This window comes from Bufo gargarizans, chromosome 4 (genome assembly GCF_014858855.1).
Source record: "Bufo gargarizans isolate SCDJY-AF-19 chromosome 4, ASM1485885v1, whole genome shotgun sequence".
Classification (NCBI taxonomy): domain Eukaryota; kingdom Metazoa; phylum Chordata; class Amphibia; order Anura; family Bufonidae; genus Bufo; species Bufo gargarizans.
In genome coordinates, this window is record NC_058083.1 from 403,333,317 (window position 1) to 403,361,121 (window position 27,805).

The window sequence follows — 27,805 nt, forward strand, 5'->3', positions numbered from 1 at the left end:
GCCCACCTGCTCCATTCATTTACAATGTGCCAATGACAAATGACAGCCATGGTATGCAAAGAAGTTATTATGGCAGAAAGGTTCTTGCCTAAGGTTAGACGGCATGGCTACTTTCTTTCAAAAACAGCACCACCTCTATGAAGGGATTGTGTCTGGTATTGCATCTCAGCTCCACTGAGGTCACTCGGGCAGAACTGCAGTACTGCACACAACTTGTGGACAGATGCAAGGCTGTTTTTGGAAGAAAGGAGCCATGTTATTCTAATCCTAGACAACCCCTTTAACAATGGCCTGCAGGTCTTCTATGTACAGCGGCCTGTCTGACTGACTATAACTGGCATAATACACTGCAATTAGGGCCGGAAGATTTAGGCTACATAAACAGCCGTTAAAAACTAACACGCTGTCAGTTTTTCATGGCCATTTTTAACCATTTGTGTATCAATTTTCGGCCGTTTTGCATCCATATTTGATGGCCGTTAAAAGTGGCCGAATTTGGAGTTTTTTTTTTATCCCAACCCCTGAAGTATACAGTCACCCATAGTGGCCCCAGGAGTAATGTCCCCCATAGCGGACCCCAATGTGCCCCATGTAAAAATAGTCAAGGGCAGCGCTAAGGAAAGCCCATTACTGTTGATGTCACCAGTCTCACTGCTAGGCCGAAGTCTCCACCTAGCTTACCCATGGAAAAATAAATAAAATCTAGAACAGTTTTTTGGGGTTCTGTTTTTACAGCATTTCCTAAAAATTATAAAACTGACCAGTTACTTTCATTCTCCAGGCCAGTACGAATCTGGCAACACCACATATGTATATTTTTATTGCGTTTTTATACAGAATTTTTTTTTTATGTATTCATGTATGCGGAGATATGTGAAGATTATTTTTTTTGCATTAGGATTGGAGTCTGAGTATTTTACTGCATTTCTATGGAGCCCTGCCACGGGCAGGGGCTCCATAGAAATTACTAAGCAGCAGCCTCCTCCTTACAGGAGGACAGGGGCTGCGGCTAACACATTCCGGCTCCCTTTTATCCCAGCGCGCACTTCCGGGTTTTCAGCATTCAGATGCCTATGGTCAGGTTTGACTACTACACCTGAAGTGTTGAATGTTCGGGTGTCATAGCTGCGGGGTGCCTACTGCTTAATCACGCTTTGCTTAGGAGGGGGCTCCATCTTTAAAGTCCCGACTGCCAAATTATATAGCCGTACGGCGGTCAGGAAGGGATTAAACAAGTGCTGATCGACCAGTTCTAATCAATCGATGGGTGCTCGTTATTGTCCAGCACTGGGTCATGTAAAAGGACCCTTACTCATCATACAATAACAAAACTCCAAAGTAAGAGGGAAAGAAATCAGCCATAGACCTAAATTGCTGGAAAGTTCAGCTGCAACGGGAGAAGCAGAAAGGACAAATGTAGGACATCTAAAATCTGGTCAAGAACCATACAAGCCCCTAGGAGAATAAGGCTTAATGATGGTTGCATCACACAACGTTTCGGTAAGATTTCTGAAACATCTGTTTTGTTTTCATAATCCAGAAGCTTCTTGACAGACTGATCTTTTAGATTGTGTAAATTCTCTTACCTCCAAGTCATAGAGAAATCTGAAGGCAGTATCTTGGTTTGCAGCTTGTTTCACAGCATCAGCTAGTTCCAGAGCTCCTTTGCCACCAAATGACCAGTGATTACATGGAACGGCATCAAAAGCTCCAGAATCCTTAGCAATTTTACAGACTAGGTCAACTTCTGCTTTAGTATCAGTTCTGTATGTTACAGAGAAAAATAAAAGCTAGTTATAATAAATGCACAAACCCGAATAGTTCTGCATAAACTGACTGCATGCTTTGCAACTGATTTATTACCCATCTGGTCACAGCGCGATTCAGTCAAGTTTCTATATTTGGGTGCTCCCCGACCCTGTCAGCAGATCTGTACCTATGAAACTGGCTGACCTGTTACATATGACTTCAGCTGCCAAGCGCACATGTGTTGGTCCTATGTTCACATGTGCCCACATCGCTGAAAAAAAAGTTTTAATATATATGCAAATGAGCCTCTAGGAGCAATGGGGACGTTGCTGTTACACCTAGAGGTTCTGTTTCCTCTACAACTACTCCACTTTGATTGACAGGTCCATTTCTGCTGGCTACTCAGAAATCCTGGTCCAAATCATATAAACCTATATAATCACAAAGATCATCTTATCTCCCACTATCAGATCCTGCTCTGGCATTGGGCGGCAGAAATCCCCTGGGAGGCCCTCTAACTCTTACATGCACCCATACATAGACTTAACACTGCACCATGACCTATTGGGTGGGCTCATGTGCCGATTCCACTCCATACACGGCAGGTGCCAGCTGTATAAAAGCATGCCCCCACTGCAATGACTATGACCGGAATTAGCGCTATTTAACCCCTCAGATGCCATGGTCAATAGCTACTGTGGTATCTGAGGGTTAGACAGAGGGAGGAGGCTCTCTGTGCTCCAATTGGAGCCCACACTGAAATTGCGGGGGTCCGGTTGCCATGACAGCCTGGGGCCTTGAGAAGGTTCCTAGGCCTGTCAAGGTTAAACCCCTGAAAAGTCTTGCCTCAGGCACAGATTCTTAGGCAGGCTGTCATTGTATTCTTTAGTGTTTGGGATTAGAAGCTCCCATGTTCAAGCGCCCTAAGGGAACTAAAGACTACTGTGTTAAGAAAATGAATACATTTCCAAACTAGTAAAGTATTTTTCCTGCACGGTGTATGCCGTAAAAATAAATAAAAAAATTTATAAAATAAGAATCTACCATTTATCATTTTGGGGGGGGGGGGGGGGGGGGGGGCCGTAACACAGCTTTGTAGACAGTGTGTTATGGCAAAAAAGTTGTAAGACATAAGACAAACTATATAAATATGGTATCGCTGTAATAGTACTGACCCTCAGAATAAGGTTGTCATGTCATTTTGTAACACACAGCGAATGTCGTACAAACAAAACCAAAAAAACCTTTGCGAAATTGCAATTTTTTCCAAATTCCACCCTACAAAGATTTTTTTTCCTGCTGACAAGTTATGGTAAAATAAACAGTGCCATTGAATAATACAACACAAACAAGAAGCCCTTATGTAACTATGTGAACAGAAAGCAAAAAAAATAATAATATGGGTTTTGGAAGGCTGGGAAGGAAAAACGAAAATGAAGAAAGAAAATTAAGCAGTGTCTGGAAAGGGTTAATGTGCAGCTTATATCAGGTTACAGGGTTTAGGACCACAGGTAGAGAATATAAACAGAATGTATGGAGAATCATACTAAAGAATTTGAAACCTTGCAAAGCTGTTTGCATCTTTTATTCTGTGGCATGATAATGTAAACTGATAGGGGTACTGCAATAAATACAGTATTGAGAGCCCAATGAAGGGCACGCCCTGTGATGTAGTAATTCCATCCTCATCACATCACTGGAGCGCTCATTAGTCTCTTATGTGTCGCACTTTTATCACTGACACAAGGAGTGATGTCATGTTCTGACATGTTTCAGGCAGCTAAGAAAGTTACTCCCATCAACAACAAAGCAGCACTATACAGTAATTCAAGAGGACCTTTCACTAGTTTACAAACGAAAAACTCATCTCATCTCTATCGTTTTTTTTTTTTAGGGTTCTTCCTCATGCACATGGCCATCGCCAGCCGTGGCTCATATTGCGGCCCGCAAACCGCGGGTCCACAATATGCGTGCACTGGCCGTGTGCTCCCCGCATCATGGAATGGGTCCGCAATACGGAGCTACGGTGCAGAAAGGAGGTTTCTGTCTGTGCATCCACGAAGCAAAAATAGAACTTATTCTATTTTGTAACGGTGCGGACGGATCACGGATGTTGCCCACGCATTGCGGTCCCCAATGCACGGAACAGCCGCACAATGGCCGTGTGCATGAGGCCTTACTCTTGTTGTGAGACAAGGTAACAAAAAAAATGGCTGTTATGGCACAGTTTTTATTTAGTTTTTCACAATGTTCACCTGACAGAATAGATAATGTGACCTTTTTATAGAGCAGGTCGGATTTACACAATAAAAATCTTTTTTTTGCGTTTCCATTTTCTGAAAGCCAATTTTTTATTTTTTGGGCTCATTTTTTGCGAGATGAGATGACTGTATGATTGGTACCATTTTGGGGCACATCTAAATTTTTTATCGCTTGGCATTACACTTTTTGTGATGTAAGGTGAAAAAAAATAAAAAATTGCTTTTTTGGCCGCGCTGGCCACCCTGAACTGGGGGTGGGGGTTAGCACTTCAATTGTGCAGAAAGGGTATGATTCCTCTGGATGAGGGCCAGCAGCAGCACCACGCAATCCCCCATCCACAAAGTGCAGTGTTTGTGGAGGGAGGGTGGGTGGAGGGAGAAGGGGATGATGGGGGGGGGGTTAACCCTTGAACTATCAGACTGCTGCCACAGTAGAGCAGCGGCCCGATGGTTAGCCCCTTCCATACAGTGGTCCCTGAGGGCCACAGCATGGAAGGGGTTATATCTTCTGTTTCAAGCAGAGTGTCACTGACACTCTGCACCCTCGGCCATTCTGTGGGAGAGAGGGAGAGAGAGCTCCCGTGTGGAGTTGGGAGGAGTTAGAGAATCCGCCAGATGACTGATTCTCTGTAAATCCACTGAGAGCCGCCTGCTGTGCATAGGAAGCACAGCAGGCAGAAGAATCAAAACTATAAAAGAAAAATAAATACAACCAACTGGAGTAATGATTTTCTCCACATAATAAATTAGTATTTATTTATTTATTTTAACAAAAAGGTGTCCATATCCTTTAAAGGGAACCTGTCACCAGGATTTTGGGTATAGAGCTGAGGACATGGGTTGCTAGATGGCCGCTAGCACATCCGCAATACCCAGTCCCCATAGCTCTGTGTGCTTTAATTGTGTGAAAAAAACGATTTGATACATATGCAAATTAACCTGAGATGAGTCCTGTCCCTGACTCATCTCACCTACAGGACTCATCTCAGGTTAATTTGCATATGTATCAAATCGTTTTTTTCACACAATTAAAGCACACAGAGCTATGGGGACTGGATATTGCGGATGTGCTAGTGGCCATATAGCAACCCATGTCCTCAGCTCTATACCCAAAATCCAGGTGACAGGTTCCCTTTAAGGGGAATTAATAAAATGACTGACAATGAAATATTACTTAAATATAAACATATCCAAATAGTATTTACTATTTACATCAGGGGAAATAAAATGGTCACTGCTCTATTCGCACATAAAAAACATGTCCTAATCTCACAGCAGGACAGGTTACTTTTGAGAAGTGTCTTAGGACTCCTCACTCTTCTGCCCGTCATGAATTACAATCCTACACACAGCTGATAACATCTTTAGCTCTATGTGTAGGAATGAACGAAGTGAAAACACAGACAGAACGGACTGGTGGGGGGGGTCATTCTATTTTTTTGAGGTGCAGAGGCAAGGAGAGAATCCCCACGGAAGCACTACATAGTGCTTTCATGGGGTTCCTTGCCTCCGTTCCGCACCGCATTTCCAGTTTGCAAAAACGTCCAGGGCCTGTATATTGCGGACCCAATGTTTGAGCCCCTATGCACAGATGAGCTGGATTTAGCCTGGGTGGAATTTCTCACATCAAATGTGCATACGAGTAATCGAATTGGAGAACTTACTTGAAAATATTTAAAGCGACCACAACTGGAACACCAAACTGTTGAGCAATCTGGATTTGCTTCTGTAAATTGCAGCACCCGTCCTGAACAAGCTGGAGATTCTACAGACAAGAAAGGTGTTCTTATGTAAGATGTGTGCAGATCATGTGTCCGTGCAGCATGTGAATTATTAATAACTGGTGCGATCTGCTGTTAATACGTGAGCATATGGCTGGGACTGCGTGAGAGCTGCCATCAATCTGTTACCAAATATTGTCATCATAAAGCCAGGGCGGGCTGCGTGTGAAAACACTATACAAAACAGGCAGTCATAGCGCCATCTACAGAGGATTAACAGTAAAACAAGACACTGGCACATCCAGAGTTAAACCTAGCAATAGTATTACACACACTCACCTAAAGAATTATTTGGAACACCATACTAATACGGTGTTGGACCCCCTTTTGCCTTCAGAACTGCCTTAATTCTACGTGGCATTGATTCAATAAGGTGCTGATAGCATTCTTTAGAAATGTTGGCCCATATTGATAGGATAGCATCTTGCAGTTGATTGAGATTTGAGGGATGCACATCCAGGGCACGAAGCTCCCGTTCCACCACTTCCCAAAGGTGCTCTATTGGGTTGAGATCTGGTGACTGTGGGGGCCATTTTAGTACAGTGAACTCATTTTCATGTTCAAGAAACCAATTTGAAATGATTCGAGCTTTGCGACATGGTGCGTTATCCTGCTGGAAGTAGCCATCAGAGGATGGGTACATGGTGGTCATGAAGGGATGGACATGGTCAGAAACAATGCTCAGGTAGCCCGTGGCATTTAAACGATGGCCAATTGGCACTAAGGGGCCTAAAGTGTGCCCAGAAAACATCCCCCACACCATTACACCACCACCAGTCTGCACAGTGGTAACAAGGCATGATGGATACATGTTCTCATTCTGTTTACGCCAAATTCGGACTCTACCATTTTAATGTCTCAACAGAAATCGAGACTCATCAGACCAGGCAACATTTTTCCAGTCTTCAACAGTCCAATTTTGGTGAGCTTGTGCAAATTGTAGCCTCTTTTTCCTATTTGTAGTGGAGATGAGTGGTACCCGGTGGGGTCTTCTGCTGTTGTAGCCCACCTTTCTTTGCCATTCAGTTTGGAGTTCAGGAGATTGTCTTGACCAGGACCACAACCCTACATGCATTGAAGCAACTGCCATGTGATTGGTTGACTAGATAATCGCATTATTTAGGTGAGTGTGTGTGTGTGTATGTGTATATATGTGTATATATGTGTGTGTATGTGTATATATGTGTGTGTATGTGTATATATGTGTGTGTATGTGTATATATGTGTATGTGTATATATATATATGTATATATATATATATATATATATATACACACACATACATATATATATATATATATATATATATATATATATATATATATATATATATACACACACACACACACACACACATACATACACACACATATACATATACACACACACATATACACACACACACACATTATTACAGACATACATTTAGAAAAACATGGGGGAGATTTATCAACACTGGTGTAAAGTACAACTGGCTTAGTTGCCCATAACAACCAATAAGAGTCCTGCTTTCATTTTCCAAAAGAAGCTGTCCAAAATGAAAGGTTGAATCTGATTGGTTGCTATGGGCAACTAAGCCAGTTCTACTTTACACTAGTTTTGATGAATCTCCCCCCTACTGGTGAGGTCTCATAGGCACAATTAAGCACAAAACAACTCAATGAGCGAGATTCATCAAAACTGGCTTAGTTACCCATAACAACCAATCAGATTCCACCTTTTATTTTTCAGAGCTCCTTTGGAAAATGAAAGGGTGAATCAGACTGGTTGCTATGGCCAACTAAGCGAGTTTTCCCTTTGTACCAGTTTTGATAAATCTCCCCCAGTGGACTGTAAGGCACAACAATTGATGTCATCATGTACCGAACATTACTACTGTGATATACGACCGATTCTATCTGGACATCCTCTTTCAATATACTTGCTAAGGGCACAAGGACAAAACTTGGATACAGAACTGTGCTGCCTGCCCATGTATTTGGTCATGGCTGGTTTCAGACACGCGAGTGTCACGCTTCGGACTCTCAGCGCAGCACCTGTCCTGACCTCCCAGCACTGTATGGGTCACATAGCATCATAACTCAATATAATGCTATGTAACCCTTAGAGGTCTGGAATGTTTTGGATAACACTGACATAATGCTGTAAGTGTTGTCCAATACATTCCAGAACTGTAAGGCTTACATAACATCATAAAATCAATATAATGCTACGAGACCCTGGCAGTGCTGGGAGGTCAGGACAGGTGCTGCACTGCGAGTCTGGAGCGTGACACTCACTTGTGTGAAACCAACCCATTACATATTTTACACTGGGGCCCATCAGTGTCAACTTCTGCCTCTGTTGCCTGGCAACCACTCATCCTGCCCAAAGCACACAGTCGTTGTCAAAATGGTTGCCTTCTGTGCGCGCGCCCCCGCGCCCCCCCCCCCCCCCATCATCAGTCTCCTTCTGCAGAAGCGACACCAATGCAAGAAGCTGCATACAACAGGCGGCTTGGAGATACATTTCTGCAAGCAGAGGGCCCATCCCTGGAACATGGGGGGGGGGGGGGGGGCTTGCCGTTACCGCCAGTGTAAACGTATTCCAACAATGATATGCTGCACAGAATTAAAAAGGGCCTAAAATGGCTAGCAAGTCTCCCAAAATTGATCATGTCACATGAGCAGTTTTGATAAGTATGGCGTACACGAGGAGGGTTTGGCGGTAAATCTTATTGCTTTATTTAAGATTTCAGCAGTAGTTTGCATTATCTGCAATGGTATACACACTGCAGCACTTACTAGCCACAAAAGAGTTGTCCATTCTCCAATGAAAAGTCATGGGTGACATACAAGATTAAGGTTCAATATTGGCATTTGTCAAGGGTTTTTCCTTTAAGAAACCTTGTAGGGCATATAAAATGTGGAAATATGCAGAATGTACCAATAAATATTTTATGAGTAGTCCAAAAAATGTCTTTGGCACGCCAACACTATAAACGCACTGCTCATTATAACCCCATCACCAATCACTTCTCTGGACTGGAGACAGTAAGCTGCTGGTTCTATACAAGGAAATGTATTAACCACTTCACAGCTGGGATAATTTGGCCCTTTTGAAACAGATCTATTTTAACTGTTTTATGCCTCATTCACACATCAGTGTTTGGTCAGTGATTTTCATCAGTGATTTGTGAGTCAAAACCAGGTGCGGCTCTAAACACAGAGCAGGAGCAGATCTTTCCCTTCTACCTCATGTCTGTGGAGGCTCCACTTCTGGTTTTGGCTCACAAATCACTGATGGAAATCACTGACCAAACACTGAAGTGTGAACGAGGCCTTAGTGCATGCCAGTTTAATGACTTCGGTTAACTTCAGTGCCATCTTCCATTTTTCTCCCTTATATCGCTTGATATTAGTTTTTTTTTTTTTTTTTTTTACGCTGATGTGACCAAAAAATAAGCCGCTTTGGCATAATTTCCTTTTTTCTTTTTTACACCATTCACTTGATGGTATAGATGACTAGATATTTTTACAGAGCCGGACGTTATGGACACTGATGCCAAATATGTCCATTTGTTTCTATTTTCAACCATTTTTAAATGACTTAATTGAGAGAAAGGGCACTTTTTTTTACATGTAAAACTATTTTTATAAGACACTTATTTTTATATTTTACACTTTGTGTCCCCCATAAGGTCATACAAGACATTTTGTAATGTAGCCCCAGTTACAGAGGGAATACACCCCCCAGAGAGGCTGTACAGCCTCAGTGCAGGGCTGATCGAGGTCTCAGGAAGACATGGCAGCTCCTGCAGTCTCCTGGACCCTGTGGTCACATGACTACAGAACAGGAGGCGGCATGAGCGCTTCCTATCTGTATACACAGTGCTCATTGAGGAATGGTCCCTGCCTTCTCTACTCACTGACAGCGGCCCCCTGCTCAGCTGCTGCACAATTAGCGTGCAGCTGCGATCTCTGAATGGTCGTTCCAGAATGTTCATACAGAGATAAATACCGACCCCCAGGACGTTTATAGTCTATGGGCGGTCTGGAAGTGGATAAAGGCCATCTAGCAGCAGATCTGTACCTGTGACACTGGCTGACCCGTTGCATGTGCGCTTGGCAGCTGAAGGCATTTGTGTTGGTCCCATGTTCATATGTGCCCACATTGCTGAGAAAAAGTATTTATTAATACATGCAAATGAGCGTTACCATTACACCTAGAGGCTCTTCTCTCTCTGCAACTGCCGCGCCCTCTGCACTTTGACAGGGCCAGGCAGTGAAAAAGTGATCACGTATGAGGGCAGTTGCAGAGAGAACTGAGCTTTTAGAGAGAGCTGAGCTCATTTGCATATATTAACACATTTCTCTCAGCAATGCAGGCACATATGAACATGGGACCAACACAGATGCCTTCAGCTGCCAAGTGCCCAGGTAACCGGTCAGCCATTTTCATAGGTACAAATCTGCTGACAGATGTATTTTAAGTGGTTAATAACCTTCCCTTGAGAATCTCATCTATGTGACAAGGACAAATCTACTTTTCCATAGACTTTACAGTTAAGCTATTAAAATAGCACTCCGATAATATAAACTTGTAAAAAATAAATCTTTTCAAACTGCCTTTTTAGACATGTCAGGTAAAAAAAGGCTGAAATATAACAACGAAAATATACATTACCTCTTCTATGTACTCCTTTGCGAGAGGCGCCCCAGCGGTAACCTGAAATGAAATAAACACCACTCTGTAAATGGACAGTTGGATATATAGGGTTCAGATACTAATTTATCTATACAATGAAGAAGACTTCTAAAATGTGTTCAGGACGGACTCAGATTTAAAAATGGCAGAACCAAGTTGTAAAAAGTCCTCAGAAAATGGCATACAAAATAAAGATCGTCCATAAGTGACGTCTTGTATTAGGCACCTGCAGGTATGAAAGTAGTGTAACCAAACTGGTGGTCACCATTTATACACCTTCTCAGTTAATTCCACAGTCCAGTCTTTTGTAACCAAGTTCAAGCAATAACTTTACCATTGCAAAAAAGTTAATTCAACACTGACCACCAGCATGACAGGACTAAGTCAGTCGTCACTTCTACAGAAATGGTCCCAATAACAGTGAAAAAGAGCCACTCTCTAAGTAAAGGAAGCAATCAGCAACCTTTGGCTATGGAATCCTCAGTACCTGACTGGAGATTGCTGCTTGGCAGAGAATTTCTGCCTGGCGGTCTCCAGCCATGTACTGCGCATGCGCCAAACTTTCTGGAACGAAAAGGAGTGGAGCCTAGGATACAACGGCAGCACACTCAGGATCATTTGCATAAAATTACAATTCTGATTTCTGCACAATGGGCATGGATCGAAATAGGACCAAGACAAATTGAATGTTATGACAAGCCCGTATCTCGGATGGCCAACGGATTTATAATAAGGTATCTGGTGACAGATTCCCTTTAAAACCACTTTTTACTCAACAACCCATGAAAATGGATTCCGATTACTAGACAACTCCTTTGAATGTTTAATTTCTTGGTCAACTGCACTCAACCACAACATGTGGGCCAACCAAAAAGGCCCAACATAGCTGGTCTTAAAGGGGGGAGGTCAAAGGCCGTACAACTTGTCTACGCGTACCGTTTCATTGCCTCGCTATTCCCTTTCACTGCCTGCAAGAACAGCTATTGTGACATTTTTCTTACATTCAGAGGATAGAAAGCACTTCTACTTGCATAGTTAATGGGTTTGCCACAATATATATACATTAAATAGGAGGAAACGCTAGTCTGCCCTCTTGGATGATGCAACAAATTTATGACAAAGCGCAGGCCTCGTCACAAATTGTCCGCAACTCCGGCTGTCCATGCGCCAGGGTGAAATTGATGGCAGGTTTGAGCTACCATAGATTTCTGTGGCAAACCCGCTGGCCACACCCACTGCCCACCATTGTCACATTCTTTTTTCAGAAAGTGGCGAGGGCGGCACAGAAATGGAAATGAAATGCAAAAAGTTGCAAATACACCAACTTTTCTGGCACAGGGAAATTTTAAATCTCCCCCTATGTTTTTAGAAACTCACATTGGGTCCTCCTCCATGCATCTTCAAAGCTCTAATGGTAGCAACAAGCACAACCACATTGGGAACCAAGCCAGAGTATCTGCACTTAATGTTGAAAAACTTCTCCATACCAATGTCTGCTCCAAAACCAGCTTCTGTCACTAGAGGGAAAAAAGAAGCACAATTAATTTTTTTCCCATTATTCTGCCATCTTACATTATATTTAAACTCTTTCGGAAGAATTTCCAGTTCACCAGTCCCATCACTGTCAGTATCCCATCAGCACAACCCATTTAGCAAATATAGCTTTCTATGGCAACTGGCTGATTCTATTGGGTCTAGCCGCTGAAGAGAACAGTCAACAAACTGCCCACACTTGCACCTTTCCACTGTGTGCTGTCTATTGGGCAATTCACTTCAGCGCAAGAGAATATTTTACCAGTAACTTAATACTCTGGGTAATGGAGGTTGCTGGGCAGGAGTCGCACCCCTATCACATAGCATGTGCTTAAAAAGGGAAGAAAATGAAAATACTTAAATATTACTTTAATATAAAAAGAATGACTCGTTTTGTCTAGTATGCAATCAGGCAAAATAAAATGGCCACTGTCCTATTAGTACACACAAAACCTGTCCTAATCACACAGGCTGACAAGTTACTTCAGAACACTGAAGTAAAGAGCTGCCTCATCCTCCTCACTGCTTGTCAGGGATTAGGATTCTGAATACAGCTGATAAGATCTTCAGCTGAATTTCTGTAGGAATGGAGTTCATGAGGAGACATGAAGTATAGAGAGGAGTTCGAGTGTGGGAGAAGCAACACTTGAATGCAGTCTCCACCAGTGTCTATCCTTTCCATCCTCTCTGTACTTTATGTCTCCCCATAAGCTCCATTCCCACATAGATTCAGATGAAGATCTTATCAGCTGTATTCAGGACCATAATCTGCTGTGTGATTAGGACAGGTTTTGTGTGTACTAATAGGACGGTGTCCATTTTAGCTCTCCTAAAGATTGCTCCCTAAACAAAACAAGCCATTATAACTAATGAGAGGAATTTGGGAATATATTTATAGTAAAATAATATTTAAGTATTTTCATTTTCTCAATTGGACAACTCCTTTAAGTCAACCATTATACACTTCCAGTTTAGGCCTTAGAATATTGCGAAGCACATAACCGACTTAAAACGTATGTCCCACCACAAGAACTTTTGTGTTCACCGATCCACAGGATAGGAAATATGCATCTGATCTGTGAGGGTTTCACCACTGGGGCCAACCATTCCACAAATCATAAAAATGGGGTCCACGTGTCCCTGGAATGACTCAAGTAGCCATCACACATTCAACCCTAAGGGACCGACTAACAGAAGCTCAATACAGTGCTCAGCTATCACCATCAAAAGACGAATGGAAGGGTAGAGTGCATACATAACCACCACTACATTAACTCCAGGGACCCCATTTTTGTGATCTGTTGGGGTTCTATGAGTCAAACCCCAACCAATCAGTTCTTATGTTGGAATAATCATGTAAAAATAAACTTAAACTTCTTCCTATATCAGAAAATGCAACTCTGTGTATAAATAGTGAATGCTCCATTCCAATTGGCAGCTTCTTTCATTTGCAGACTGCATACTCCATTCTTTTCTTATTCTCATGTTTTATGATCCAGACAGTTACTATTTCATCATGGGTCTAATGTATTGTTCTGATATCCTCAGGTGAGTACAGTACAAAAGACCGACCCATCAGATCGGAACCATCTACGATAAATTAAGTTCGGGTCAGGTAAGCAGAGATTCGGCAGACACAGCATTTTTCCCAGACCGATCACAGTAGTGTGAATCAGCCCTATCCCTTTAATTTTAGGCCTAAAAATAATTCATACTGAAAATGGTAGGGATTGCACAAGCAAGTGTCAACGTATGAGTCATATCAGCGCAGGAAACCATTACACAAACAAATATTTTAAAATTATGACTGCTCTTCGGTTACAGAAAACCTGACAAGGACCGGTCCAAGAATGTCAAAGTGTGACGCTGGATGAGAGGAAGGAAACAGGATACAGTTCTAAAGCTGCAATGATGAAGGCAACACACTGTATAGGAAATGAAGCAGAGGACAAATAAGAAAACAATGCGGGGAGCCAAGATCTTCCATTTGGAAACTTGCCTATAATCACACACACCACACTCACTTCTATATTATTTCCTCTTTCCAAATTCAAGTGCCAAGGAAAATATCAACAAATGCTGCCCCCGTGAGACATCTGAGGGTTCAACAAAGTGCTACTTCACTAATTACTAGATTAAGGAAACCATTAAAAAGGGCCATCGCAAAAAAACATTAGGTTAAACACGCTGTGTGCCACATTCGGTAAAGGTTTATACAAATACCATGCCGTGGAGGAATGTAGAACAGAATGGAGAAGAATGTAAAACAGGAAACCAATTAAACAAATTACAGAAAATTGTGTTCAATCAAATGGCATGCATTATGCAGTGAATATATAAAGGCTGGGACGGCCCTAAAATGTTGCTGACCCGATTCTCTACTCAGCACTGTAAACCAGATCTATCCCCGACACCACCAATTATCTTCCTTGCATTAAAAGATTTGTTGGAAAATCTCTGTATAAGAACTTTCAACCATCATGATTCCACCATTCTCCTTTCTTGCCCAATATGGCTGAAGAACAACTGGAGCAGAAAACCTATTTTTGGTGATATTAGAAGGCTTAGATTTTAGAAGCAAATCTTTAAATTTTTTATAAAAATTTCCAAAACCTACTTTTTGAAAGGATCAGTTCAGTTATGAAATCACTGTGGGGCTTACATAATAGAAACCACCCATAAATGGCACCAGCTATTCAAAACTGATTTTACAAACTTTGTTAACCCTTTAGGTGTTCCCCAAGAATTAAAGGAAAATGTAGATTAAATTTCAGAATTTCACTTTTTGGGCAGATTTTCCATTTCAATCCATTTTTCCTGTAACAAAGTTAAGGTACTTAACAGCCAAATAAAACTCTTGTAGTTTACAGAAACACCACATTTGTGATCGTAAACTGCTGTACGGGCACACGGCATTGCGCAGAAGGAAAGGAACGCCATGTTTTTTGGAGGGCAGATTTCACTGGGATAAATTTTAAGTTGCCATGTCACATTTGAAGACCTCCTGATGCACCTGTAGAGTAGAAACTCAAAAAAACTGACCCCATGTTGGAAACTACGGGATAAGATGGCAGTTTTGTTGGTACTATTTTGGTGTACATATTCTCTCTCTCTCTCTCAAAAAAATGGCTGTTCTGGCTACGCTCTTTTTTTTTACAATGTTAATTTGACAGGTGCTATTTTTATATATGCAGGTTGTTATGGATGAGACTATCAAATATCTACTTTTTTGCTTGTTCCAGTTTACATAATAAAGCTTTTTTTTTGGGGGGGGGGGGCTTTTTTGTGGGATTAGGTGACATTTGATTGGAACTATTTTGGGGTGCACAAGCCTTTTTGATCGCTCGGTGTTGCACTTTGTGCTGCAAGACAAAAATGTTGGCAGTTTTTTTTACTGTGTTCATCTGAGGGGTTAGGTCATGTGATATTTTAATGGAGCTGGTTGTTACGGACGCAGTGATACCAAATAGGTCTACTTTAAAAAAATATATATATATTTCACACAATAAAAGCATTTTGGAAGCAAAACAAAATATGTTTTAGTGTCTCCATAGTCCGAGCTATAGTCATTTTATTTTTTGGGCGATTGTCTTATATAGGGGCTAATTTTTTGTGGGATGAGATGACAGTTTGATTGGTATTAATTTGGGGTACATATGACTACTTGATCACTTGGTATTACATTTTTTGCAATGTAAGGTGACAAAAAAAAAATGGTTTTAGCACAGTTTGTATTTTTTTTATGGCATTAAAAGGGGTTGTCCCAGTTATGATAAAAAAATAATATAGCACTGAAAATCTGATAAAATAAAGGAGCAGCAGCACTTGTTGGTGAAGTAAGGTGCAAGCCTTAAGGTGCTGACAAGAATAGGACATGTTCTATCTTTTGCGGAGCTGCGAACCCGACGATCGGGGACGCGCTCTGCAATTGTGGATGCAGACAGCACACTGTGTGCTGTCCGCATCCATTCCATCCCCATAGAGAATGAATGGCTCCACACCTGGTCCGCAAAATTGCGGAACGGATGCAGACCCATTCTGCGGACGTGTGAATGGAGCCTAAGGGGCTGGATCTCACAAGCTTCCACGGAAGCCAAGCCTAATCTGCTATCAGGTCCCCGTCACTGCAACGCAGGGACCCAATTGGGACGCGGAGGGAACCCGTACCCTTCGCAAACCCCCTACATGCTGCGGTCAGCCTTAGCAGACAGGAAACATACATTAGACAGAACATGGCACTGTCAAACCTGAGGTATTGAAGAGACTCCAAACATACAGTAGGTTCAAACGTACTAAAAATGTAAAGAGCCCAGAGTGATCTTTACTACCTAACACATGGCAGGAGATGCCCGCTCAGCCAACCACTGCCTGATATAGGACAGTACGGTATCCAGCAACTCAAAAGGTGGGTATATCTCCTACCATTTCCTGCGTGTAGAGGCCAATTGTGGGAATTGCTAAGGGAAATTATGCTTTTTTTAAAAAAAAAAATCTTGCACCATTTATCCTTTTTGTAAAAAAAAAAAAAAATGTATGCCACCAAAGAACACTTTTTAACAACTAGTAGTTGTATCTACCCACAATATGCAAGTGACTTTGCTGCCAGTCTGTATTTTAGGCAAATAAATTCTTTAAAAAAAAAAAACTGCAAAGGAGTTATTTTTGTAATAGTGTAACAGTGTCACAATACTAAATAATAGCAGAAGCTTGATTAATAAAGTAGGATAGCGTGTTGAGGCAGAGGCTACACACGTTAACTTTCCACAACTGTCTTCAGGAATTACTATGTCCAAATATGGCGTCTGAGGAGACGCCATCAAGATTTTGTACACAGTCGAGATTTCACCAGTGTTATGTCAACTCCACAGCCCAAACCAAGGTCAATTTCATTACCACAAATCATTGTGGAGAACATTTACTTGTCTTGCTCCCATAATTCAGTGATAGACCCGGATCAGCTCCAGGATACAGAGCTCTAGTGAACAATGCAAAGGGAAATGGAAAGTGTGGACTGCTCTCTGCCACTCGCTCTCTGCATGTAAACAACGTGCAGCTGGACATTTGCAAAGTCAGGAAAGAAGCGCTCAGAAACTCCTGGAAGATGGGGAACTCAGGACTAGTTCATTTCCATTGGGATGATAAATGAGGGTCATTTTGCAGAAAAGTCCATTTAAATTCAGGCTTAAAAAAAATAAAATAAACAGTAATATAAAAAGACCCCCAGCTGCTTTTGATGTGGGTTGATGCAGGAGGCCGAATATTACGCCCTGTAGCTCCCACTACAGAGTAATTGCTGGCTTGATTCATTTTTTTTTCATTGCATTATACACTGCTCGTACCCAGGTGTTACGACTACCCTGCAATCCTGCAGCAGTGGCCGTGCTTGCCCACTACAGGAAAAAGTAGCCTCTCTGGTAGGTGGGGCAGTCTATACACGCATAGGCACGCATGCACAGCAGCTCCCGTTCCGGTCACCTTGTATCTGCTGTACAGTGGTGGACATAGCTCTTGGAAACTAGCAGCGTATAATGCAATGGAAAAATGAACCAAGCCAGCAAAGGAGGCAATATAGACAAATCACAATACATTAGTAAGTGCCTTGTATTAACTTGGTCTACATGATGAATGCCATTTGCTGAAGTGAGACAACCCTTTTAAAGGTGTTGGCCAGTTGGGGGGAAAAAAATAAAAATAAAATTACAAAAATGGGCAGAATGCTAAAAATGTTAAAGGCAATGCCTCATGAGCTCTCTATGCTCCAGTTCCAATACTTCCATGGTCCCCCCAAAAGGTCTTTACTTCCCGTTTCCTCTTGATATAGGAAATGTGACTGCTCAGCCAATCACTCGTAGCAGCAGTGACTAGCCTCAGCCAGCTATTAGCTGATTGGACACATTTCATGTGTCAAGAGGGGATTCACAGACTGAACAAAAACCCTGTTCAAGGGACTATAGTAGAATTAGGTCAAATTACAAACGGGTGTCACAGAATAACCATTAATTCTAAAGCTTCACTTTTAATATTTATATTTAAAATTTACGACCCATATAATATAACAAATATATAAACAACAACAAAAAAAAAAAGGATAAAGCAAATAGAAATCTATCTCACTTGTCTTCTTAGTTGTAGGAGATCAAGTGAATAATATATAGGGGCAATATCCCTAATGTATTCCCCTATAATTTGTGGCCCTGCCTGAAAACGGAATGGCCGCCCCGATAGGGGTGATCCCGTATCTCGTACCTCCTGTAGTACCCTGGAGGGCCCTGATACAGGTGACAGATGATAATAATCCTATCGGGAGGCCAGTACTAGTCTACAGGTGTGCCAAAAATAAAAAATGCTTTATTTATACATATAACACCCCATCCCCCATATGGTGGGGGTAAAAAATGACAGACAGTGTGCGATTATGACACGTTTGTATAGAAGGTCCCAACGCGTTTCGCCCTGTTGATATTGGGCTCCTCAGGGGACAAAAAACCAAAATAGCACACGGGGTGTGTAACACCAAAACACAAAAACAGCAAAATAGCAAAGAAAAAGGTACTAATTAAGGGACTACAATATGGTTCAGTATAGCTTGATGCATCGGTCACTTAGTTATAAATAGTTATTTGTTTGGAAATATAACAAGCGAGACTCCAGTTATAGGGAGAGGCAGGAGGTATGCCAAACAGTATAACTAGAAAAGGTGATGATATACAGCTAATCACATAAATAGTGGAAGAACAATCACTATAGTGTCGCATATCCTCTCCTTCATTAAATAGATTTGTCGGAATATTGGTAAACAGCAATGCTGGTCTAGCAAATGATAGCAATCTCTTCTAGATATAGATAGAGCTAGAAAGTTAAGTACAGAAGTACCTGAGAGTCTACCAGCATATAACAACGGTCTCTTCTTGGCGCAGTATAGGGCTAAGATGGTTAGGTACATTAATATATAAGAGTTCCCCTATCCCATCTAGTTGCATAGATAGTAAAGTCCCAATTTTTGTACTGACAATATATCAACAAATTATATTAGTCATTATAAGATGCTCTTCTTTATCGGTACTAGTATGGCGGCTTTGTAACCCTGTTGTGGACCGAGTGGCAATGTAATGACAATGTACAAAAATGAGAACTTGCGTGTCCAAGAGGAGGTGAATATATCTCCATTGGTAAATGGCCCACTCTGGTAGATGGAGAAGTCCTATTCATGGAGGGCTGAAGATGCTGCTGCACAGGAGTCCCGGCGTGACCGCTATCCAGATGAAGATGCGGCCGCGTCTGGGGAGCGGCGTCTGTGCTTAATAAGCATGACTTCCGGGTATGACGCGCGGGCACGTGACCGCATGGCAGCGGTCACGTGACTCCCAGTGACGTCTCGGAGGCCGGGCCCACGTCATGCACAGGCCGCTGAAGAGAGGCGGCTATTGCAGTGCGATCATCGGATCGCTGAACTGGTATGACCTCCTACCACTATCAGATGTTGATGCACGGAGGCCCCCATGTAAGAGCATGGTCCCGCAGGGCCACAGAAGGGCCACCACATTGATTTATGCATCAATCATTTCATTAATAAGCATATACAATTTAGATCAAGTTGAAATCTAATAGCTGATCTATTTTTTATATTATAGATAAAGGAGAGGTAATAAGATAAAGAGATTATAGTATCATATATGTTAATCATCACCTAGGTCCTAGTAATGTTATATAATCGGCTAGTGCTCCATCATATATTTAGAGACTGTCGTTCAGATTAAGGGTCCAAAAATAATAAATTTACAGTATGTTTATAAATATAGAGAATGTTATTCTCTGTATAGTTAGCTGGTATAATACCACTGGTCTAAGGTTACCAGTATTGAAAAAAATATATTTTATTGACCTCTTCATAGAAAACACGCAAAATCAATATGTTCATTTAGTCCGGCCGGTGTGACAGTATTAAGCCTAAAAATCCATTTAGACTCTTTGTTTTAGGAGTTTGTCTATATCTCCTTTTCTAGTTGTAGGTTTAAGTGCCTCGATCACTGAGAATCGAACACCCTCAATATTCCCGGCGTGGTGAGTCCATACATGGCGGGAGATTGGTTTATCACGTCTTTTGCGGATGTCTCCAATGTGTTCCAGGACCCTTATTTTGAACGATCTTTTTGTCTTTCCTATGTATTTCAAACCACAAATGCATGTGGCCATATAGATCACACCCATAGTATTGCAATTGGCGAAGCTACGGACGTGAAATGTTTTATCGTTAGAGCTGTTCTGAAATGTATTGCCTGGGGATAGAAAGCTACACGCTTTGCATTTGCCACACCTAAAGGTGCCTACTTGTCCATTTGTGAGCCATGTGTTAGATAGCGGAGGGTCAAGATGGCTATGAACCAAAGTGTCCCCTATACTGCGTCCTCGTCTAAATGTGATAGACGGATTTTCTGGTAGGACATGTGTCAGGTCTGGGTCTGTTTTAATTAGGGACCAATAGCGACTCAAGATATCCCGGACCTGTTGGGACTCAGAGTCAAATGTACCAATAATTCTGATCGGCCCCGGGGTGTTCGTTATTTCTTTTTTTGGAGTTTGTAGAAGGGAAGAGCGATCCCTTGACTTGGCCCAGTTCCAGGCCTCATATAGATATTGGTCAGGGTACCCCCTTTCTTTAAAACGATGGAATAATTTTGAGGATTCCCTCACAAAGGTTTCCGGGTCCGAACAGTTACGTCGCACCCTCAGGAATTGGCCTTTGGGAATGCCCTTTTTGAGGGACCTGGGATGGAAACTCTCCCACCGGAGAAGACTGTTGGTGGAAGTCTTTTTTCTAAACAGAGTCGTTTTTATGTAATTATTAATATCCCGTTCGAGGGTCACGTCTAAAAACGTAATTCGACTGTGATGTATTTCTGACGTGAAGAATAGTCCTATTTGGTTAGAATTCAGTGTATCCATAAATAGATGAAATTCCTGTTCCGTTCCAGACCACAGGAGCAGGATATCATCTATGAATCTGGACCAAAGAGATATATATTTGGTCCACTGATTCATAGCTTCAGAGAAGACCATCACGTCTTCCCACCAGCCCAGGAGCAAATTTGCATAAGTCGGTGCACAAGGGCTACCCATAGCGGTGCCCCTGAGCTGGTGGTAAAGGCGATCCTCAAACACAAAGTAATTATGTGTTAGAACAAACTTTAGTAGTTCAAGAACAAAGTTATTGTGGTGAACCATGTTAGTAGATCGGGTGTCCAGAAAATATTTGGCTGATGTTAGACCTTTGTCGTGGGGGATCGATGTGTAGAGTGCCTCTACATCAATCGATGCGAACCAGGTGTATGGTTCCAGAGGAATGCCTTCTAGTCTTTTAAGCAGGTCAGTAGTATCGCGAAGATAAGAGGGTAGAGCGGATACAAATGGTCGTAGAATGTGATCAATGTAGGTCCCTACATGTTGGGTGAGGCTATCAATACCAGAGACAATAGGACGTCCCTTCAACGGAACTGTTTCTTTATGGATCTTTGGAAGTCCATAAAATGTTGCTATTTTTGGATTAGTTGGTAACAGGAATTCGGATTCTTTTCTGTCTATGCATTTATTGAGAAGGCCCCATTGTACAATTTCAGTCAGTTCAGCAAGATAGGTAGATGTGGGGTCACCTCTCAAAAGTTCATAGCTATTTGTGTCTGAAACAAGAGTGTGACATGTTCCTATACTGTTGGAGGGAAAGGATAACAATGTTGCCCCCCTTGTCGGATGGTTTCACAACAATGTTTCTATTTTTATTGAGATTTTGTAATGCTGTCATTTCAGAATGAGTATAATTTTTATATGTATTCTGTTCTTCAAGCTTATTTAAATCGCGTGTTACTGATCTTAGAAAAGTTTCAATGTTGGCATCATTGAGGGTTTTCGTGGCATTTTGGTGCTTCTGTTTCTGAGAGACGTGAACGGACCTTGTCCAATGGGGCGTTCATTTTCGTCTAGTAAATCTGTAAGGTTATTCAGACTGTCTAGATCTTCCCTATCGATGCCCAATTCCAGGCATCTTTTTTTATCTGTTGTGGCAAAGATTTTATGCCACCGGAGTTTTCTAGTGAAAAGGTTGATGTCCTTAATCCAATCGAAGCGATTGTAGCGCGTGGTTGGAACAAAGGTCAAACCCTTTCTTAACCCTTTCATGACCAAGGGTCATTGATGCCCCAGTGTCCAGGTCAAAATTTACAAATCTGACATGCGTCACTTTATGTGGTAATAGCTTTGGAACACTTTTACTTATCCACGCCATTCTGAGATTGTTTTCTCGTGACACATTGTACTTCATGATAGTCATATATTTGAGTCAATATATTTCACCTTTATTTATGAAAAAATCCAAAATGTACCAAAAATTTTGAAAAATTCACAATTTTCCAAATTTCAATTTCTCTGCTTCCAAAACAGAAAGTGATACCTAATAAAATATTTATTACTTAACATTCCCCATATGTCTACTTTATGCTGGCATCATTTTGGAAATGTAATTTTATTTTTTTAGGACGTTAGAAGGCTTAGAAGTTTAGAAGCAATTCTTGCAATTTTTAAGAAAATTTCCAAAACGCACTTTTTAAGAACCAGTTCAGATCTGAAGTCACTTTGTGGGGCCTACATAGTGGAAACCCCCATAAATGACCCCATTGTAGAAACTACACCCCTCAAGTTACTCAAAACTGATTTTACAAACTTTGTTAACCCTTTAGGCGTTCCACAAGAATTAAAGGAAAATGGAGATAAAATTTCTAAATTTCACTTTTTTGGCAGATTTTCCATTTTATTATTTTTTTTTCTTTAACACATTGAGAGTTAACAGCCAAAGAAAACTCAATATTTATTACCCTGATTCCGCGGTTTACATAAACACCCCACATGTGGTCGTAAACTGCTGTACGGGCACACGGCAGGGCGCAGAAGGAAAGGAATGCCATACGGTTTTTGGAAGGCAGATTGTGCTGGATTGGTTTTCTGAACGCCATATGTTTTTTATTTTTCTGCCGATCGTCTTGTGCAGGGGCTCGTTTTTTGCAGAAAGAGTTGAGGTTTTTATTGGTACCAATTTTGGGTACATAGGATTCTTTGATCATTCATTATAACACTTTATGGGGCAAGGTGACCCAAAAATTGTCTGTTTTGGAACAGTTTTCATTTATTTATTTTTACAGCGTTCATCTGAGGAGTTAGGTCATGTGATTGTTTTATAGAGAAGATCGTTACGGACGTGGCAATACCTAATATGTATACTTTTTCTTATTTATTTAAGTTTTACACAATAATAGCATTTCTGAAACCCAAAAAATGATGTTTTAGTGTCTCTATAGTCTGAGAGCCAAAACTTTTTAATTTTTTGGGCGATTGTCTTAAATAGGGTATAATTTTTTGCGGGACGAGGTGATGGTTTGATTGGTACTATTTTGGGGGTCATAAGCCTTTTTGATCGCTCGCTGTTGCACTTTTTGTGATGTAAGGTGAAAAAAATAGCTTTTTTGGCACTGTTTTTTTTATTTTATTTTTATGGTGTTTATCGGACGGGGTCTATCATGTGATATATTTATAGAGGCGGTCGTTACGGACGCGCTGACACCTAATATGTGTATTTTATTTTATTTTTTCATTTTTTTTAAAGGAAAAGGCAATTTCTTTTTTTCAATTTACATTTTTATTTATTTATTTATTTATTTTTACTTTTATTATTTTCACTTTTTTTATCAGTTCCCTCTTGGATCTTCAAGATCCAGTGGGGCTGATAGTTGTACTATACTTTGCAATGCTCTTGCATTCCAAAGTATAATACTTACAGATGTCCTGTAGGTGGCAGCACTGGACACCTTTCCATGGCAACAGGACGCTTTTGCAAAGCGTCCGGTTGCCATGGCAACCATCGGGTGCTGCAATCACAGCGCTGCAGCCCCGATGGTGGAGAGAGGGAGCTCCCTCCCTCTGTTAACCTCATGGATGCCGCAACCGCGGCATCTATGGGGTTACAGGAGAGTGTCAGCATAGAGCTGACACTCTCTGCTGATGGCGGCGGCTCAGTAATGGAGCCGCCGCCATCGCACACAGCAGGGAGATCGGGGGGGCAGCGCTGGAAAGGTGGGGTGGGGGGGATCGGGGAGGCTACAAAATGACTGCATGGGTGGGGGGGGATCGCCGAGGCTACTAAATGACTGCATGGGGCGGGGAGGGGGCGGACCAAATCACGGCAGCTAGTAGGAGAATGAGCTGCAGGCGGCACAAGGGGGGGCACAGCCACAGATCGGGGCACAGATCGGCGGGAGGGGGGTTTATTACCCGAGGTCACATTACCTGATTTCATGCTCTGATCTGCAGAGCGCAGATCAGAGCATGAAACCGGCATTTTAACACTGCCGCGATCCGATTGGTTAGTCTGCACAGACTAACCAATCGGATCGATTGCCGGCAAGGGGCCACTCTGATTGGTCCCTTGCCGGCATTACTGCACTGTATGCTGTCCGTGACAGCATACAGGGCAGGGGCAGAAGCTTTAATCCAAGCGCTTTGCAGCGCTTGGATTAAAGAGCTGCCAGAACGTTTATATACGTGGTAGCTGCACGGGGCATGTGCAGCTATCACGTATATATACAGATTGCGGTCGTGAAAGGGTTAAAATAGATATTTCATCTCTAGATAATGTGATTTCTGAGAGGTTAATGATTGACATATCGGATGAACTGCAGTTTATTTCCTGCTTAGTTGTTGAGGTATAGGGCGATCCCTCAGTCCATAGGTGTTTCCCTGTGGTGGGCCTAAAAAAGGCAGGGAATTGGAAGCTGGTGTACCAGAATAACTATTTATAACTAAGTGACCGATGCATCAAGCTATACTGAACCATATTGTAGTCACTCAATTAGTACCTTTTTCTTTGCTATTTTGCTGTTTTTGTGTTTTGGTGTTACACACCCCGTGTGCTATTTTGGTTTTTTGTCCCCTGAGGAGCCCAATATCAACAGGGCGAAACGCGTTGGGACCTTCTATACAAACATGTCATAATCACACACTGTCTTTGTCATTTTTTTACCCCCACCATATGGGGGATGGGGTGTTATATGTATAAATAAAGCATTTTTTATTTTTGGCACACCTGTAGACTAGTACTGGCCTCCCGATAGGATTATTATCATCTGTCACCTGTATCAGGGCCCTCCAGGGTACTACAGGAGGTACGAGATACGGGATCGCCCCTATCGGGGCGGCCATTCCGTTTTCAGGCAGGGCCACAAATTATAGGGGAATACATTAGGGATATTGCCCCTATATATTATTCACTTGATCTCCTACAACTAAGAAGACAAGTGAGATAGATTTCTATTTGCTTTATCCTTTTTTTTTGTTGTTTATATATTTGTTATATTATATGGGTCGTATCAAGAGGGACCAGGAAATAGAAACCGTTCAGGGATCGGGGAGTGTTGAGACGGAAGCAGTAGTGGATTATTATGGAGAGTAAAAAAAAAAAAATTATCTTTTAAATTCAACCCTTGTAGGAGTGAATTTGACTTGTTTAACGGACATGCAATAAGACAATATCATAGGTATCAATATAAAGCAGTCCAAAGAGTTAGCCATTTTGTTTCAAAAAATTGTCACAAACTCTCTACTTGGTTCCCACATGAGCAAATGGCATGAAAAGGCAGGGTGATTGACAGCTGGCCTCTTAAGGCCAGTTTGACATGGCCCGACGGAGCAGGCGATTGTTGGTAAGGAAGCATTTCTCTCCCAACAAATCCTGCTTGGCAGTGGAGGAGAAAGTTGCATTTACATGCAGTGATCACCTCCACTGTATGGGGATGAGATATTGCTAGTGCCATAACTAGTCTTCATACAGAGTCATTGTTTTTGGGCAGCAGAGTGCCGTTTACACAGCACGATCTGCTGCCTAAAAACGATGATTGAGGTGTAGTCATGAATTATTTCACTCGGTAATCATTGGGTGATGTGGCACCTTTACAAGGACAGATTATTGGGAACGAGCGTTTTAACCAACGTTTGCCACCAATAATCTGCCTGACAAATGGGCAATGTAAAAGGGCCTTTACGCTACACTGACTTTTCATGTCACGACTGAGTGATTTTAACCATTTACTTTTGCAATATTAGTGAATGCATTTAGTTGCAGTGTAGCCCAGACCTTATTGTATTGGCTAGGACTGAGGAACACTGCTCAACTACTTGTCAATAGTGATCCCAAAACAGTTAATGGGGCATTCCTGGTTGTTGATGTATGGTTAAATCAAAAAAGAAGATGTAGACTTTGTATACATTTAAAGTAAAGGTGAGCAAGTTACAGTAAGGCTTTATAAATGCCCGATTGTTCAATTGGGGGTACTAAAGAAATGCATTTTTGTACTGGCAAGCATTAATGGGAGCATTTTTGTACCGACACATTATAAAAGGGGTATTTATGGTAGCGGCACACTTTTTTAAATTATTTGTGGCACCCAATAGGAACTGACATAGGGCTGGGCGATTATGACAAATGAAAATGGCCATTCATTTCACCAAGATTTCGATTAATTGCACTACTTGGGGTGTGTGGCTTGGGGCGTGATTTAGCATAGGTGTTATACGACACTGTGGCGAAAATAACCTCGCCACTAGGTTTTGGAGGGGCCTGGTTGCCAGCCTCTTGCCTCAGGATTATGGCCTATACTAACTTTAAAGGAGAAGACAGACCGGCCACACAGCTTAAATCTGTCTTTGGAATTGTATGTTATGTGAGGGTATCCAGATAGCCAATTTTATTGTATTCGTGTAGTCTGAGTGCCAGTCACCTAATAATAGGCACTCAGACTTGAGCTATCTGGGGATATGTTAAATGTCTGTGTTTACTGGAATGGTTGTGACATTGTATGTTTAAATGGCGATTTCTGTCCTGTTATCCCCACATGTGTATTGGCGATTTCCCTTTGACCTGAGAGATAATTGAATTGCTCCTCGGGTGTCTCCAGGGCAGAGAGGAGGAAACCATCATGCATTGTGGGGATGTATTGTGTCTAGTGTATCCTGAATTGCTGCATATCTGTCCTGTGTCACAGTCTTCCTTCTGGTCCCCTAGGGGCGTGTCCACCAGATGGGGACCTGCATAAATACGGGCGGGTAGCCCTCAATAAAGAGTTGCTGTTTTTACATTCAACATAGAGCCTCGTCTCATGTGTGTGGGGATTGCAATACGTGTATACTCCCCGGGCTATTACTGTCACGAGGGTGTCAAGAGCCACGTCTGACTCCGTTATACCCGGGGTCAGGAAGTCGCAGCGGGTGGCTGCGCGCTCTATGTCTAAAGATCACGGTGTTTCTTAGTGTTTGTTTTCTGTGTTTGCCTTGCTATCCTTTTTGTCTCACTCAGGGATCCGTAGCTTCTCCTCCTCAGCTGTTTCTTGTCTGCCACTCCCAAACTCCTTATATTCTCCTCTCACACTTCTCTTGTTGCCAGTTATAGAGCTTCCTGCCTGGACATCTATGCTGACCCACTGGAGCTGAGAATCTGGTTGTTGTTCCAGAGTGCTACCCTCCGGATCCCTGTTGGGCTTTTGTTGTCTCCTGTTGTTGCCCACCTGGGATTATATGTTTAGTTTGTATTGTCTGTCCTCCCCTTGGTGTTTTCCTTTAGAGCTAGTGGTGCGGACTAGTGTTCCCACCGCCCTGTTCACTATCTAGGGCTCATCCTAGGGAAAGCCAGGGTTTTAGGCACGTGATCGGCGTACGGGTGAGGAACCCGTCTAGGGACGACAGGGCAGCCAGGTGCCAGCCGCA

General features: G+C 42.1%; 1 protein-coding gene across 2 annotated transcripts in view; it reads right to left on the reverse strand.

The window, feature by feature from the left end:
* Positions 1-27,805, reverse strand: part of MTHFD1L (methylenetetrahydrofolate dehydrogenase (NADP+ dependent) 1 like) — a 232,004-nt gene that overhangs the window by 67,416 nt on the left and 136,783 nt on the right. For both annotated transcript variants that reach the window (XM_044292321.1, XM_044292322.1), the window contains exons 21-24: positions 11,855-11,994; positions 10,457-10,498; positions 5,675-5,775; positions 1,587-1,764 (exon numbers count right to left, since the gene is read on the reverse strand). In XM_044292321.1, coding sequence (XP_044148256.1) covers positions 1,587-1,764; positions 5,675-5,775; positions 10,457-10,498; positions 11,855-11,994 — 461 coding nt within the window. The remainder of the gene's footprint in view (positions 1-1,586; positions 1,765-5,674; positions 5,776-10,456; positions 10,499-11,854; positions 11,995-27,805) is intronic.